General features: G+C 43.2%; 1 protein-coding gene across 2 annotated transcripts in view; it reads right to left on the bottom strand.

Moving 5' to 3' along the window:
* Nucleotides 1–17263, bottom strand: part of LOC140387534 (protogenin-like) — a 189615-nt gene that overhangs the window by 9010 nt on the left and 163342 nt on the right. For both annotated transcript variants that reach the window (XM_072470756.1, XM_072470757.1), the window contains exons 14-19: nt 14748–14875; nt 6338–6508; nt 5328–5519; nt 4363–4486; nt 3871–4033; nt 995–1105 (exon numbers count right to left, since the gene is read on the bottom strand). In XM_072470756.1, the coding sequence (XP_072326857.1) occupies nt 995–1105; nt 3871–4033; nt 4363–4486; nt 5328–5519; nt 6338–6508; nt 14748–14875 (889 nt within the window). The remainder of the gene's footprint in view (nt 1–994; nt 1106–3870; nt 4034–4362; nt 4487–5327; nt 5520–6337; nt 6509–14747; nt 14876–17263) is intronic.

Below are 17263 nucleotides of genomic sequence, written 5' to 3'. Positions count from 1 at the left end.
GAAAGAGCACCCTACTCAAGCCCACACCTCCACCCTATCCCCGTAACCCAGTAACCCCCCCTTACCTTTTGGACACGAAGGGCAATTTAGCATGGCCAATCCACCTAATCTGCACATCTTTGGACTGTGGGAGGAAACTGGAACACCCGGAGGAAACCCACACAGACACGGGGAAAACGTGCAGACTCCGCACAGACAGTGAGGCAAGCTGGGAATCGAACCCAATTTAGCGTGGCCAATCCACCTATCCTGCACATCTTTGGTTTGTGGGCAGACACGGGGAGAATGTGCAAAGTCCACACGAACAGTGACCCAGGACCAGGATCGCACCTGGGTCCTTGGTGCCGTGAGGCAGTAGTGCTAACCACTGCACCACCGTGCTGCCCCGCTGGTGATGATTTAACCAGAGGGTCACCACACCTCAGGTGAGGGACAAGGTTGAGAAGGCAGGGAATTCATGAAAAATCTCAGCTATTACAGGAATTGAACCTGTGCAGTTGGCGTCACTCTGCATCACAAACTAGCCGTCCACCCAACTGACTCCCAACGTAATTTCCCCATAAAACTGTAAATGCAGAATATTTGCTATACTTGGTGAGTGAATTAGGTCAAGCATCTGTTTCTCACTAAAAGTCACTGAACACATTGATCATAATTCAATAGTAGACTGTCAAACCAACAAATTTGCAGGCTCCTCCAGATAGCAGCAGAAGCTCCAGAAACTGTACGAAACATCAGCTAAAATGCAAGATTGGTTATTTTCATTTAAATGTGTTTGTCAAATGTGTGTAGTATTCTACACTACAATCATCAGATTACACAAGATGTACAAAGAAACATACCATTCAGGTCAACCTCAGCGTTTACACTCTACACAAGACTCCAAACACCCAATCAGCATTGCCTTCTATTCCTTTCTCGGTCTTGTGTCTATGTAGCTTTCTTTTGAAAGCATCAACTACATAAGCTTCAAGAGTTTGATTCCAAATCTTACCTGTTTCTCTTTGTGTGCCTTTACCGATTTCTTCATTGACCCAAAAAATGACCATTTCTTTACCTTTTCGTTCACACAAGTAGAGCTGCTAATAATCAGATCAGATCCACCCTGTTGGATACAATAGAACACATTCAGGTGGTTCATTTCTTGCTCAATCACCACGTATTATTACAGTGAATCAGAGTGTTTGATTTACACTTTCTGTCCTATGTTCAAGTCCCAGTAAAGATATTTTGAAATGTTAGATTAGATATTTTATGAGTTTTTAAAAATAAATTTAGAGTACCCAATTACTTCCCCCCCCCCCCCCCCAATTAAGGGGTAATTTACCGTGGCCAATCCACCTACCCTGTACATCTTTGGGTTGTGAGGGCGGAACCCACGCAGACACGGGGAAAATGTGCAAACTTCACACGGACAGTGACCCGGGTCCTCGGCGCCGTGAGGCAGCAGTGCTACCAACTGGATTGGCCACACTAAATTGCCCCTTATTTAGAAAAGTAAAAATGGGTACTCTAAATTTATTTTTTAAAAGTAGGGTCTGTTAATAGTATGTTAATTATATTGTCAGGATACAGGTGAAGGGCATTGTTTAATACACATTTGAAGAACATATAAATAGGAGATAAAGTTTCCTTTAAAGTTTTCAATTTGCTACCGTACCCCTTTTAAAATAAATTTAGAGTACCCAATTATTTTTTTTCCAATCAAGGGGCAATTTAGAGTGGCCAATCCACCTAACCAGCACATCTTTGGGTTGTGGGGGTGAGACCCACACAGACACTACCGCATCCTTTAAGCAGTTATTAATTTGTTTGTTAGTTTGTTATTTATTTTGATTGCTACTCAAAAGAGCATAACTAGGGGATAGCTGACGACACTGGGTTATGGGCGAGGAGAGCTGTGAGGGCTAAACAAAGTCAATCACTTCTCCTTGTAAAGAAAAACTCGGTCTTGGTTTCGGCTTCATCAAGAAGCTTGGGTCCCCTTTCCAGAGTCCTTCCAGTTTTGTCTGACCTGAAACTGGCATAAACTGCAAATCAGAAAGTTCCAGGTTCAATCTCCATTGTGTGTTGAATTCGCTGACCTATATAACAACTATGGCTACACTTAAAAATTATTTTCTTGGATGTATAGAATTAAGGTTAGGGGCAGGGGATTTAGAGATAACTTGCGGAAAAAACTTTTTTTCACTGAGACATCCAGAGATTGCAAACGGCACTATTGAATGCAATTCTTTATTTAAGGGCAATAAGAAAAACAAAGAAGGGTTCCTTCTTTTAATAGATATTCTGTAACCCCAGCTGGAAAAGCCACATAGCTGGATGAAGGCAAGAATGAGTATGTGTTTGCGTGGGTTTCACCCCCACAACCCAAAAGATGTGCAGGTTAGGTGGATTGGCCACGCTAAATTGCCCCTTAATTGGAAAAATTGAATTGGGTACTCTAAATTTATTTTTTTTAAAGAATGAGTATGTGGCCACAATATCTCCTGTCATAGCCCAATACTGTTGAGGCTCACACATGAATAGTAGTCACCCAAGTGAGAAGAGGTGGATCATTTGTCAGGTGATAGAATCCCTACAGTGAAGAATGAGGCCATTCAGCCCATCGAGTCGGTACCGACCCTTTGTAAGAGCACCTTACCTAGGCCCAATCCCCCTGCCCTACCCCCATAACCCCACCCAACCGTTGGACACCAAGTAGAAATTTAGCATGCCCAAACCACCTAACCTGCACATCTGTGGACTGTGGGAGGAAACCAGAGCACCCAGGGGAAACCCACACAGACATGGGGAGAATGTGCAAACTCCATACACATCTGCTGACTGTGGAACTGTATCCCAGTGACGAATTAACATATTGAAGTGGATGGGAAGAGAGAAATGTGGCAAGAGAAGTTGTTTTTAAAAGGAACATAAGAACCAGGAGCAGGAGTAGGCAATTCAACCCCTCGAGCCTGCTCCACCATTCAATATGATCATGTCTGATCTCATCTTGGCCTCAACTCCACTTTCCAATTACTAACTATCTATCTCCTCCTTAAATTTACTCAAATGTCCCGGCATCCACCGCACTCTGGAGTAGCGAATTCCACAGATTCACGACCTTTGAGATAAGTAATTTCTCTTCACCCCGGTTTTAAATCTGCTGCCCGTTATCCTAAAACTATAACCTCTCATTCTAGAATGTCCCGTAAGAGGAAGCATCTGCTCTATGTCTACTTCATCAATATCATCTTATATACCTCAATTAGATCTCCTCTTGTTATTCTAACCTCCGAGTATAGGCCTAAACTACTCAATCTCTCTTCATAAGACACAGAGGGACAAGATAGTGTATCAAACTGGAATTCCACAATTTCCATTTTCCCTCCTAATCTCCTTCAAGTATTAATGTTTAGGCCATTTAAAAAATGTATGGCTGGGGAAGCAAATATAGTTTGATGTCAAGGTTAACAATTCATTCAAAAGCTTCTGCTGACGCAGTGTTTTGAAAAAGAAAACATTTAGAGTACCCAATTTTTTTTTCCATTAGGTGGCAATTTAGCATGGCCAATCCAGCTAACCTGCACATCTTTGGGTTGCGGGGGTGAAACCCACGCAGACACGGCGAGCTGACGCAGCGTTAAAGGTTGTGAGACCACCAGGAATAGATCGCTCAGGGCTGAAGTTCAATATATGGACGATGGTCTGACTGACAGTTAGTGTTTGTGAGGTGAAAAATGGGAATTCACATAGTAACAATACAATGTTACTTGCATTGGTGTTGAAACTTCTGAAGGACTTCCACATTTGGCTCAAAATAGCACATTACTATAAAACGCAAGAGGTAGACAAAGTAGAAATCAAAAGCAAAATAAAATGAATCACCTTGGTGTCCAAAATAACATTTTCAGGCATCATTGGCATCAAGGTTTCCACAGTTTCCTGTTCATTCTGACTCTTAACAATATGGTTTCCATTGACCAGTGGCCGTGTAACATGTGCCAACTGTACATTTCCCTGTTGCTCAGCCTTGATAGCAGAAGATTTCCTGGATAAACAAAAGTTCACCAAGAAAGTTTAGCTTGGCAGATCTAATAGGGAAGTATTCAATGCTGAATATGATGAGTTTAATCCCAGATTCGATTGAAAAATGGGTGAATCGAGATAAATGCAGCCTAATACAGAAGAGAACAATTCCTAAAAGTACCGGTTGACGGTTGAAGGGGCTGAGCATTTTCAGCTATCATTTTGATTAACAGAATGCTTTTGCTCACAATTACAGTCAATATGTTTACAATAAATTCTAATACACTTCTTGCCCATTTAACAATACTTTTTTGCTTGCTGCCTTGAACATTTGTACTTTCAAAACAATACCTTGCTTTGCTTCGATAAAGGAGGATAAGGATGCAGATGATGATACAGGTTAGGGCTATGCAAACGCCAACAATAATTCCAGTCATTGACTTTTGGTCCAAGTGGTAAAATACATCCGAGTTAGCTTCAAGTAAAAACAGAATGATAACTGGCATTAGAACAATTAAATTAAAAGCGCCTCAAAATGTTTTTAGTCACTTTTGTCACTGTATCACACAAATCTACTACTGATTTCAGTTATGAAAATAAGATGGGATAATATAGATGTGACAATCTATCTCAATATACACACTATACTACTGAGAATATAATCAATATTAGAACAGATCCTGGTGTGCCACTGGTAACACAAATATTGCTTATAAAAATTGCTTTTACATAGGTAAATAGTAAAGGATAATATTTTTCATAAAAGGCTTCTGCTGTCCACAGCAACAATCCATATGTAGTGAATCTGGGCAGAAATACATCACCTTGTTTAAATTTGTGGATAAACAGGTATGCAGTAGGACATCTGTAGAAGTTCGTTGTAGAAGCAAAGAACACAGAATTCATACATTTGAAAGTATTGCCACCAGGTTTTTCTCTAGCTTTTACCAACAGTATGTCCCAGTCGATTTTCATTCAGATAATTCCAACATCTTGCTGATTTCCCTTCCCCTTTGAAGTGCAACCATGTGATATGACAGAACTTCCCAAATCAGTTGCTCTGACACAGACCTCCGCAGAGTCAGCATACAACATTACAACTGAAACTATCACACATCCAAAAAGTTCTATCTGGTCACAATAATTAGACAGAATTGTTTTTCCAGTGGGATAATGTTTAAAATGCCCATTTTAGATTCTTTGTAGCTCGTGATAACAGAATTTCACTGACAAGTATTTAGAGAGACCTTGTCAGAAAGGCCTAAGAGATTACATTAGTTACACACTTGCCTGATGGCAGCTGACTGTTCACTGACCTTTGGCATCTCCTCTGCTGAGAGAGTCAGCCCACTTAGGTCCCTGGCTAATGTGTGCAGTTTCCGTAGCTGGGATTGCTAGCTCCACAGAATTCGAAAAGGGCCCTTCTCCAATTTCATTAGATGCAGATACCTGAACGAGGTAGACATTTCCTGGAAGGAGGTTCTCCAACAAAGACATTGTAATTGTTCCTAAAAACAAAAATGACATTCATGGATCAAAAATAAAAAAAATGCAGTGAAAGCAGTATCATGTATTGCACAACAAATGACCTATTCGTTTTGCAGCTCCATACATCACTCTTGTTTTAATTCCAGTTTGGACAGCTCTGCACCAGACACAAATGTGCTGGGACCATCCAGACAAAGGAAACATATATAGGCAAAAGTCCAGCAGAATATAATTTGTCTCCTACTAGCCGAACCATGAGCACTATTGGAGGGAATCCAAGGTTAGGTTACCTGACTTGGACAGACATGCATGCAATACCACAGAGCATGGATTTCTTCATCCAAGTCCACAACATAGACAGAGAACAATACACAGTCAGCATAGCGTCCTGTTACACTTCACTCAGTACACACCCGGTCCTCCCTCAGGTAAGAGGTCCTAACATGTTCTATATCCATACTCGGGTTTTAACTTGGAATAGGACAGGGGACACAAGTTCGAATTCGTAAAAGGAAAATTTAGGACTGTCAAGAAGCTTTTTCTTCACACAAATAATGACGTCTAGAAAGGCACTACAATCCCCAGAATGGGCCTTACTGAATGGATGAACCAGATTGGATCCAAGTGCCTTTGTCATCCATAATTACTGTGTGATGGTAATTAGTGTAGGTGGTTAGGGAGGCAAGATCATCCTCTCTTAAAACCATAAATTGTGTAATTTATTACACAATTCTCATGCAGGTAAACCATGACAATAAATTCCATTAATTATGTTTATTTAGGCCGAGTCAGATTTGCATAAGGTCGAATGAATTCATGTATTCGGAGTAAAGCTCACCTTCCCTATGAAGTACTTGCCATTCGCCTGCAATCCAGGCCTTTCTGGAAGCGTAAAGGATAGTGTATCGAGTAATGGCTCTATTGATACCTTCTGGGGGTTTCCAAGAAATTAGAGCAGTTCCTTCTTCTATTAAAGTGACTTTTACACTTGAAGGTGGATTGACTGGAGCTATGGTAGAAAACAATTAATGAAGGGATCTTCAAAAACACCCATATCACAGGTCAATACATCGAAAGAACTTCTTTTAACTTCTGACAAAGTCCAAAAATGATCATAATACAGATTATTATTTTATGCAAGAATTAGGACTTTTTGGGAACAGAGTTGGGTAGCGTGCGTGTCAGCATCAATGCTCAGGTCAGGTGCAGAGTAAAGCTCCCTCAACTCTTCTCCAACAACATGCCCCAGTCCCAAACTCACCTACCACATCTTAGGATTTCAACCCCCCCCCCCCCCCCCCGCCATTCCAGGGTTGCACAGGTCAAAGAGACAGAGCCTGAGTGAGTGAGACACATCCAGAGTGGGGAATTTGAAACTTGGTAATCTGGTGCAGTGAGGTAATTCGGTGCAGAGTGGGAGAAGGTGCTTTTTCCCTACTGTTTTGTTCTCTCTTTCTTCGGGCCTAGTTTCGGGAGCCGTTCGGAGGAGGAGGAGCAGTCTCTGTGTGAGTATAAAAACCTAATGGTAACTTCCTGTTTTCCACTTTTTCCCCCCAAAAGTGACGTCAGAGGGAAGCTGTGATCTGATTGGTTGATAGCAAATCTGCCCCAAATTTAAAGAAACACACAGCTAAACTCGTAAACTTAAATTAAACTAATTAATTAATTAATTAGAGATGGCTGGTCAGGTGATGTGCTTGAGCTGCTTGATGTGGGAGCTGGCAGATCCCATTGCGAGCTGCAGCGCCCACATCTGCAGTAAGTGTTGGCTGCTCGAAGAGCTCCGGCTCAGAGTTGATGAGCTGGAGTCTGAGCTTCAAACACTGAGGCACATCCGGGAGGGGTGACTTATCTGGACATGGTGTTTCAGGAGGCAGTCACACCTGTCAGAGTAAGTAGTTTAAATCCTGCCAGTGGCCAGGGACAGTAGGGTGTGACTGCAAGTCAGGCAGGTAAAGGGAACCAAGCAGTCAGGAACTCAGGAGCCTCAGCCCTTGACCCTGTCCAACAGGTACGAGGCACTTGCTCCCTGTGTGGATGGCGAACAGGGCTGCAGGAAGGATGAGTCAGCTGACCAAGGCACCATGGTTCAGCAGGCCATTCAAGGGGAGGGAGTAAATAGGCAAGTTGTAGTTGTAGGGGATTCTATTATCAGGGGGATAGATAGTATCCTTTGTGAGCAGGATAAAGAGTCCCGCATGGTATGTTGCCTGCCCGGTGCTAGGGTGCGGGACATCTCTAACCGGCTTGAAAGGATACTGGAGAGGGAGGGGGAGGATCCAGTTGTTGTGGTCCATGTCGGTACCAACAACATAGACAAGTCTAGGAAAGAGGACCTGTTTAGAGATTATAAAGAGCTAGGATTCAAATTAAAAAACAGGTCCTCAAGTGTCATAATCTCCGGATTACTGCCCAAGCCACATGCAAATTGGCATAGGGAGGCAAGAATAAGGGAAGTTAACACGTGGCTGAAAGAGTGGTGTGGGAAAGAGGGGTTCCTTTTCATGCGACACTGGCATCAGTTTTGGGACAGGGGGACCTATACCGTTGGGATGGTCTCCACCTGAACCAAGCTGGGACCAGTGTTCTGGCAAAAAGAGTAAATAGGGTGGTCAATAGGACTTTAAACTAGAGATAGGGAGAGAAAGGAAAGTCAGGGAACCAAGAGGTGAAGTAATAAGTGGGAAGCGTAGCTGCTTAGGAATACAAAAAAGCAGGAAAAGACAGAACTCAGGAGAGGTTACGATAGTCCCCATCTCACAAAATATGACAGTGTATGGAAAGGCTCAGCAAACCAAGGTCCACCACACTAAGAAAACAAAAAGGGACGGTCAATAGAGAATTAAAGGTGCTATATTTAAATGCGTGCAGTGTACGGAACAAGGTAGATGAGCTTGTGGCCCAGATTGTGACTGGCAGGTATGATGTGGTAGGCATCACAGAGATGTGGTTGCAGGGGGTTCAGGACTGGCATTTAAACATCCAGGGATTCACAACCTATCGAAAAGACAGAGAGGTGGGCAGAGGGGGCGGGGTTGCCTTGTTAATTAGGAATGAAATTAAATCAATAGCACTAAACGACATAGGGTCAGATGATGTGGAGTCTGTGTGGGTAGAGTTGAGGAACCACAAAGGCAAAAAAAACATAATGGGAGTTATGTACAGGCCTCCTAACAGTGGTCAGGACCAGGGGCACAAAATGCACCACGAAATAGAAAGGGCATGTCAGAAAGGCACAGTCACAGTGATCATGGGGGACTTTAATATGCAGGTGGACTGGGTAAATAATGTTGCCAGTGGACCCAAATGAAAGGGAATGCATTGAATGTTTACAGGAGGGCTTTTTGGAATAGCTTGTGATGGAGCCCACGAGGGAACAGGGCATTCTGGACTTAGTGTTATGTAATGAGCCAGACTTGATAAAAGATCTTAAAGTAAGGGAACACTTAGGAGTCAGTGATCATAATATGGTAGAATTCAATTTGCAATTTGAAAGAAAGAAGGTAGAATCAGATGTAAAGGTGTTACAGTTAAATAAAGGTAACTACAGGGGCATGAGGGAGGAACTGATGAAAATCGACTGGGAGCAGAGCCTAGTGGGAAAGACAGTAGAACAGCAATGGCAGGAGTTTCTGAGAGTAATTGAGGACACAGTACAGAGGTTCATCCCAAAGAAAAGAAAGGTTATCAGAGGGGGGATTAGGCAGCATGGCTGACAAAGGAAGTTAGGGAATGCATCAAAGCAAAAGAGAAAGCCTATAATGTGGCAAAGAGTAGTGGGAAGTCAGAAGATTGGGAAGGCTACAAAAACAAACAGAGGATAACAAAGAGAGAAATAAGGAAAGAGAGGATCAAATATGAAGGTAGGCTAGCCAGTAACATTAGGAATGATAGTAAAAGTTTCTTTAAATACATTAAAAACAAACGGGAGGCAAAAGTAGACATTGGGCCGCTCCAAAATGACGCTGGTAATCTAGTGATGGGGGACAAGGAAATAGCTGAGGAACTAAATAAGTACTTTGCGTCAGTCTTCACAGTAGAAGACATGAGTAATATCCCAACAATTCAGGAGAGTCAGGGGGCAGAGTTGAATATGGTAGCCATCACAAAGGAGAAAGTGCTAGAGAAACTAAGAGGTCTAAAAATTGATAAATATCTGGGCCCAGATGGGCTACATCCTAGAGATCGAAAGGAGATAGCTGAAGAAATAGTGGAGGCGTTAGTTATGGTCTTTCAAAAGTCATTGGAGTCAGGGAAAGTCCCAGAGGATTGGAAAATCGCTGTTGTAACCCCCCTGTTCAAGAGGGGAACAAGAAAAAAGATGGAAAATTATAGGCCAATTAGCCTAACCTCGGTTGTTGGCAAGATTCTAGAATCCATCCTTAAGGATGAGATTTCTAAATTCTTGGAAGTGCAGGATCGGATTAGGACAAGTCAGCATGGATTTAGTAAGGGGAGGTCGTGCCTGACAAACCTGTTAGAGTTCTTTGAAGAGATAACAAATAGGTTAGACCAAGGAGAGCCAATGGATGTTACCTATCTTGACTTCCAAAAGGCCTTTGATAAGGTGCCTCACCGGAGACTGCTGAGTAAAATGGGCCCATGGTATTCGAGGCAAGGTACTAACATGGATTGATGATTGGCTGTCAGGCAGAAGGCAGAGAGTTGGGATAAAAGGTTCTTTTTCGGAATGGCAAACGGTGACGAGTGGTGTCCCGTAGGGTTCAGTGTTGGGGCCACAGCTGTTCTCTTTATATATTAACGATCTAGATGACGGGACTGGGGGCATTCTGGCTAAGTTTGCCGATGATACAAAGATAGGTGGAGGGACAGGTAGTATTGAGGAGGTGGGGAGGCTGCAGAAAGATTTAGACAGTTTAGGAGAGTGGTCCAAGAAATGGCTGATGAAATTCAATGTGGGCAAGTGCGAGGTCTTGCACTTTGGAAAAAAGAATAGAGGCATGGACTATTTTCTAAACGGTGACAAAATTCATAATGCTGAAGTGCAAAGGGACTTGGGAGTCCTAGTCCAGGATTCTCTAAAGGTAAACTTGCAGGTTGAGTCCGTAATTAAGAAAGCAAATGCAATGTTGTCATTTATCTCAAGAGGCTTGGAATATAAAAGCAGGGATGTACTTCTGAAGCTTTATAAAGCACTAGTTAGGCCCCATTTAGAATACTGTGAGCAATTTTGGGCCCCACACTCAGGAAGGACATACTGGCACTGGAGCGTGTCCAGCGGAGATTCACACGGATGATCCCAGGAATGGTAGGCCTAACATACGATGAACGTCTGAGGATCCTGGGATTATATTCATTGGCGTTTTGGAGGTTGAGGGGAGATCTAATTGAAACTTACAAGATAATGAATGGCTTAGACAGGGTGGACGTAGGGAAGTTGTTTCCATTAGCAGGGGACACTAGGACCCGGGGGCACAGCCTTAGAATAAAAGGGAGTCACTTTAGAACAGAGATGAGGAGAAATTTCTTCAGCCAGAGAGTGGTGGGTCTGTGGAATTCATTGCCACAGAGGGCGGTGGAGGCCGGGACGTTGAGTGTCTTTAAGACAGAAGTTGATAAATTCTTGATTTCTCGAGGAATTAAGGGCTATGGAGAGAGAGCGGGTAAATGGAGTTGAAATCAGCCATGATTGAATGGTGGAGTGGACTCGATGGGCCGAATGGCCTTACTTCCGCTCCTATGTCTTATGATCTTATGGTCCAATGCCAGCCATCCTGTGTTCCAAGTTAAGGTTTGCCAATTTTCTCTAAATCTGGGTATGTTTTGTGCAGCAGGCCCATGTCATCGTTAGCCCAATATAATTTTGTACTTAAATCAGGATACATTTATCCTTGTTTAGACTACATTTAACCATTCCCCTTAATGTGAAAGGCCAGCATCTAACACACATTGCCACCCAGCTCAAGGACTTGCATAAAATACAGACAGTATAATAATACAGTTTTTTTCATGTTAACCATTGCGAACGATTAATTACAGCAATGCACTATTATGAAACACAATAACAAAGAACAATACAGCACGGAGATAGGCCCTTTGGCCCTCCACGCCTGCGCCGATCACGTGTTCTATCTGGACCAACAACCTGTATCCTTCTATACCCCGTCTGTTCATGTGTCTATCCAGATAAGTTTTAAAGTTCGTTAATGTATCTGCCTCAACCACCTCACTTGGCAGTGCATTCGAGGCCACCACCACCCTGTGTAAAAAAAAACTTGCCCCGCACATCTCCACTGAACCTTCCCCCCTCACCTTAAACTTGTGTCCCCTTGTAATTGTCATTTCTCCCCTGGGAAAAAGCCTCGAACTGTTCACCCTATACCCCAAATAATTTTATAAACTTCTATCAGGTCGCCCCCTCAGCCTCAGTCTCTCTAGGGAGAACAATCTCAGTTTATTCAATCTCGCCTCAGAGCTAATACCCTCCCATACCAGGAAACACCCTGGAAAACCTTTTCTGAACTCTCTCCAAAGCCTCCACATCCTTCTGGTAGTGCGGTGACCAGAATTGGACACAGTATTCCAAATGTGGCCTAACCAACGTTCTATATAACTGTAACATAATTTTCGAGCTTTTATACTCGATACCCCGTCCTATGAAGGCATGCATGCCATATGCTTTCTTTACCACCATTTCCACCTGTGCTGCCACTTTTAAAGATCTGTGGACCTGCACACCCAGATCTCTCTGTATCTCTCTGCTCTTGATGGTTCTGCCATTTATTTTATAGCTCCCACCTGAATTGGATCTACCAAAATGCATCACCGTGCATTTGTCTGGGTTGTCTGCCCAGTCACGGTAGCATTATGGATAGCACAATTGCTTCACAGCTCCAGGGTCGATTCCGGCTTGGGTCACTGTCTGTGCGGAGTCTGCACATCCTCCGTGTGTGTGCGTGGATTTCCTCCGGGTGCTCCGGTTTCCTCCCACAGTCTAAAGATGTGCAGGTTAGGTGGATTGGTCATGATAAATTGCCCTTAGTGTCCAAAATTGCCCTTAGTGTTGGGTGGGGTTACTGGGTTATGGGGATAGGGTTGAGGTGTTGACCTTGGGTAGGGTGCTCTTTCCAAGAGCCGGTGCAGACTCGATGGGCCGAATGGCCTACTTTTGCACTGTAAATTCTATGACAATCTATGATAAATTCCATCTGCCACTTCCCTGCCCAATTTTGCAGCCTATCTATATCCTGTTGATTTCGCTGACAATCTTCATCACTATCCGCAACTCCTGCAATCTTAGTATCATCCACAAACATGTTAATCAGACCCACTACATTTTCTTCCAAGTCATTTATATATATTACAAAGAGCAGAGGTCCCAGTACTGATCCCTGCGGAACACCACTAGTTACAGACCTCCATTCAGAAAAACACCCTTCCACTGCTACCCTCTGTCTTCTATGCCAAGCCAGTTCTGAATTCATCCAGCTAGTTCACTCCTGACCCCATGTAATTTAATCTTTTGCACGAGCCTGTCATGAGGGACCTTATCAAATGCTTTACTAAAGTCCACGTAGACAACATCCCCAGCCCTTCCCTCGTCAATTATTTTTCTCATCGCCTCAAAAAATAACCAACCCTATCACTTCCATTCGGTCATCAAATGCAGCACAAAATATTTATTAAAAGGTTGTTCCTACAGAACGTGGGAGAATGGTCAAGAAGGTAAGAACCCATGGGGTCCAGGGCAATTTGGCAATTTGGATCCAAAATTGGCTAGGTGGCAGAAGGCAGAGAGCGTGGTCGAAAATTGTTTTTGTGACTGGAAGCCTATGACCAGTGGTGTTCCACAGGGATTGTGCTGGGTCCCTTCCTGTTTGTCGTGTACATTAAATGATCTGGAGGCGAATGTAGTCGGCATGGTCAGTAAGTTCACAGGTGGCACAGAAATTGATGGCGTGGTAAAAAGTGAGGAGTAAAGCCTTCGATTACAGGATGATATAGACCGGCTGGTTCGATGGGCGGAACAGTGGCAAGTGGAACTTGTGGGGTAATGAAAAGTCTGGAGTAATGCATTTTGGGAGGACTAACAAAGCAAGGGAATATACAATGAATGGTCAGACCCTGGGATGTACAGAGGATCAGAGGGACCTTGGTGTGCATGTCCATAGATCGCTGAAGACAGCAGGACAGGGAGACAAAGTGGTGAAGATACATGGGATACTTGCCTTTGTTAGCCGAGACATAGAATATAAGTGCAGGGAGCTTATGATGGAGCTGGATGAAACACTGGTTACGTCACAGCTGGAGTACTGTGTGTAGTTCTGGTTGCTATATTGTAAGAAGGAAGTGATTGCACTAGTGAGAGTGTAGAGGAGAATGATTGCACTGGTGAGGGTGCAGAGGAGATTCACCAGGATGTTGCTAGGACTCCGAGCGTTTCAGCTATAAAAGGGAGTCTGGATAGGCTGGGGTTGTTTTCCCTGGAGCAGAGAAAGCGGAGTGGGGGAGACCTGAGTGACGTTTATAAAATTATGAAGGACATATGAGATGGTGGACAGGAAGGAATCTTTTCCCTTCACGGAGGGATCAATAACCAGGGAGCATAGATTTAAGGAAAGGGGCACAAGGTTTACAGGGGATGAGGAAAAACTTTTTCATCCAGTGGGTAGTTGGAATCTGAAATTTACGGCCTCAAAAGATGATAGAAGCTGGAACCCTCAAAACATTTAAGTAGTATTTAGCTAAGCATTTGGAATGCCATAGCGTATAAGGCTACAGACCTAAGTGCTGGAAAATGGATTAGAGTAGATAGGTGCTTGGTGGATGGTGCAGACACAATGGACATCTTTCTGTGCTGAAAAAACTCCTAACATTGACGACATTCGATATCACAAGAAATTATGTTGGAATGTTAACAATAGAACATGGTGTATGGATTGATGCGCAGATACCAAGTTGATGAACAGTCTGACACAGCTTTGGTTTCATTTGCTGTGAAGATTGGCTGGCAAAAATTTTTTTTGGATGGGGTTATATTGTTGGAAAATTAGTTGATAATTTGATGCAATGCTTTTTTTCAGAAAATTTCCAGATAATTTATCGTTGCTACAGGCGATCTAATGCTTTATTAATTTCTCAGAACATCACCCGTTGCACTATGTACAAACCAAAAACAGCATAAAGCAAGGTAGCAAATAGTTTTTAGGTAGCAAATAGTTTTTAAGTAACGTGCCATTGACTTTTTTAAGTTTGTAGAGGACTAGGGAGTTTGACACTGTTCTTACCTTCTGGCAATGTAAGCTGATAAACCACAGGGCTCCAGGGGCTGGAGAGCTGGTCTGCATGAAGACGCACAGCGAACTCATACTTGGTGAAAGGTTCTAAGCCATGAACAAGCATGTGTGTTTCAGACCTATTTAAATTAAAAGAAAACAGAGAGCTATTAATACACTAGAATCCAGAAAGGCCTTTTGTTATTTATTTTCTGATTATACTTATGAACACCAAGCAATTTGTAATGTAATTAAACTTCTTAAAATCAGCTTACAAGTGTCTGAATTCAGTGTAATGTGAGGTTTTATGGATATATTTAACATAAACTACACATAAATATCTTTATTAATCATTCAACAATTCAAATAAAAATATTCTTTCATGGGATGTGCGTATTTGGCTGGGCCAGCATTTATTGGCCATCCCTAACTGCCCTTGAACTGAGCGGCTTGTTAGGCCATTTCAGGGGGCAATTAAGAGTCAACCACATTGCTGTGGGTAGGAATCACATGTAGGCCAGACCAGTAAGGACAGCAGATTTACCGCCCTAAAGAACATTAGTGAACCAGATGGGTTTTTAGACAATCGACAATGGTTTCATGATCATCATTAGAATTTAATTCCAAATATTTTTTTATTTAATTCAAATGTTACCATCTGGCATAGTGGGATATGAAGAGTGTTACCCCGGGTCTCTGGATTACTAGTCCAATGACAATATCACAACACCACCACCTCTCCAAAGGTGTGCGGGTTAGGTGGATTGGCCATGCTAAATTTCCCATAGTGTCCAAAATGCCCTTAGTGTTGGGCGGGGTTACTGGGTTATGGGGATTAGGTGGGGTTACTGGGTTATGGGGATAGGGTGGAGGTGTGGACCTTGGGTAGGGTGCTCTTTCCAAGAGCCAGTGCAGACTCGATGGGCCGAATGGCCTCCTTCTGCACTGTAAATTCTAATTTTAATTCTAATTCTCCTGATGCTAGATGAACCAAAATATGCAGAGCCCCAAACGACAGTGACCTAAGCCCAAGCATCTTCAGCTACTTCATCAATGACCTTCCTTCCATCATAAGGTCAGAAGTTGGGATGTTCGCTGATCATTGCACAATGTTCAGCACCATTCGTGAGTCCACAGATACTGAAGCAGTCCACATGGGTGATATCCAGGCTTGAGCTGGTAAGTGGCAAGTAACATTCATGCCACACAAGTGCTAGGCAATGACCGTCTACAACAAGTGAGATCCAACCATTGGCCCATGACATTCAATAGAATTACCATTGCTGAATCCCCCACTGTCAACAAGCTGGGGTCCAGAACTGGACCAGCCAAATCACTAATATGGCTACAAGAGCAGGTCAGAGGCTAGGAATCCTGCATTGAGGAACTCACCCCAAAGCTTACCCACCATCTACAAGGCATAAGTCAGGAGTGTGATGGAATATTCTCACTTACCTGGATGAATGCAGCTACAACAACACTCAAGAAGCTCAACAGCATCTAGGACAAATCAGCCCACTTAATTGGCACACCATCCACAAACATTCACTCACTCCACCACTGATCCACGATGGCAGCTATGTGTACCATCGACAAGATGCACTGCAGGTACTCCCCAAGGCTTCTTAGTCATAACCTTCCAAACACATGACCACTACCATCAAGAACAACAAAGGCAGCTGGCACATGGGAACACTAGCACCTGGAGGTTCCCCTCCAAGCCACTCACCATCCTGATTTGGAAATATATTACCATTCCTGATGTATATTAATGATCTAAATCTTTGTCTGCAGGGGACGATTTCAAAATTTGCAGATTACACAAAACTTGGAAGTATTGTAAATTGTGAAGAGGACAATGTAGAACTTCAAAAAGACATAGACAGGTAGCAGATGTAGTTCAATTCAGAGAAATGTGAGGTGATGTATGTTGGTAGGAAGAATACGGAGAAACAATAAAAAGTAAGGGGTAAAATTCTTAAGGGAGTGCAGGAGCAGAAGGACTTGGGTGCATAAGCCATTAAAGGTGGAGGACAGGTGGAGAGAGCAGTTAATAAAGTGCATAGTATTCTGGGCTTGAAAGCCCACCTTCTCAACCTTGCCAGAGGTGTGATGATCCTCAGGTCAAATCATCACCAGTCAGCGCTCCCCTTCAAAAGGAGAAAGCAGGCGATGGGCATCTGGGATGATGGCGACGTTACGTTTTTTTTTATTAATAGGGGCATAGAGAAGAGGAGCAAGGCAGTTCTGTTGAACATGTACAAGATCCTAGTCGGACCTCAGCTGGAAAATTGTGTAGAGTTCGGGGTGCCACACTATAATGTGCGTGTAAACGCATTGAAGAGAATGCAGAAGAGGTTTACAAGAATGGTTCCAGGGATGAGAAACTAAGCTAAGATAGATGGAGAGGTTGGGACTGTTTTCCTTGGACAGAAGGCAGCTTAAGAGGAGATTTGATAGAGATGTTCAAAATCATGAAGGGGTTGGACAGAGTAGATGGGGAGAAACTGTTCCTGCTTGTCAAAGGC

This window comes from Scyliorhinus torazame, chromosome 12 (genome assembly GCF_047496885.1).
Source record: "Scyliorhinus torazame isolate Kashiwa2021f chromosome 12, sScyTor2.1, whole genome shotgun sequence".
Taxonomy (NCBI): Eukaryota; Metazoa; Chordata; class Chondrichthyes; order Carcharhiniformes; family Scyliorhinidae; genus Scyliorhinus; species Scyliorhinus torazame.
The sequence above is the reverse complement of the archived record's forward strand: the minus strand, read 5'-3'. Positions and strand labels throughout refer to the sequence as shown.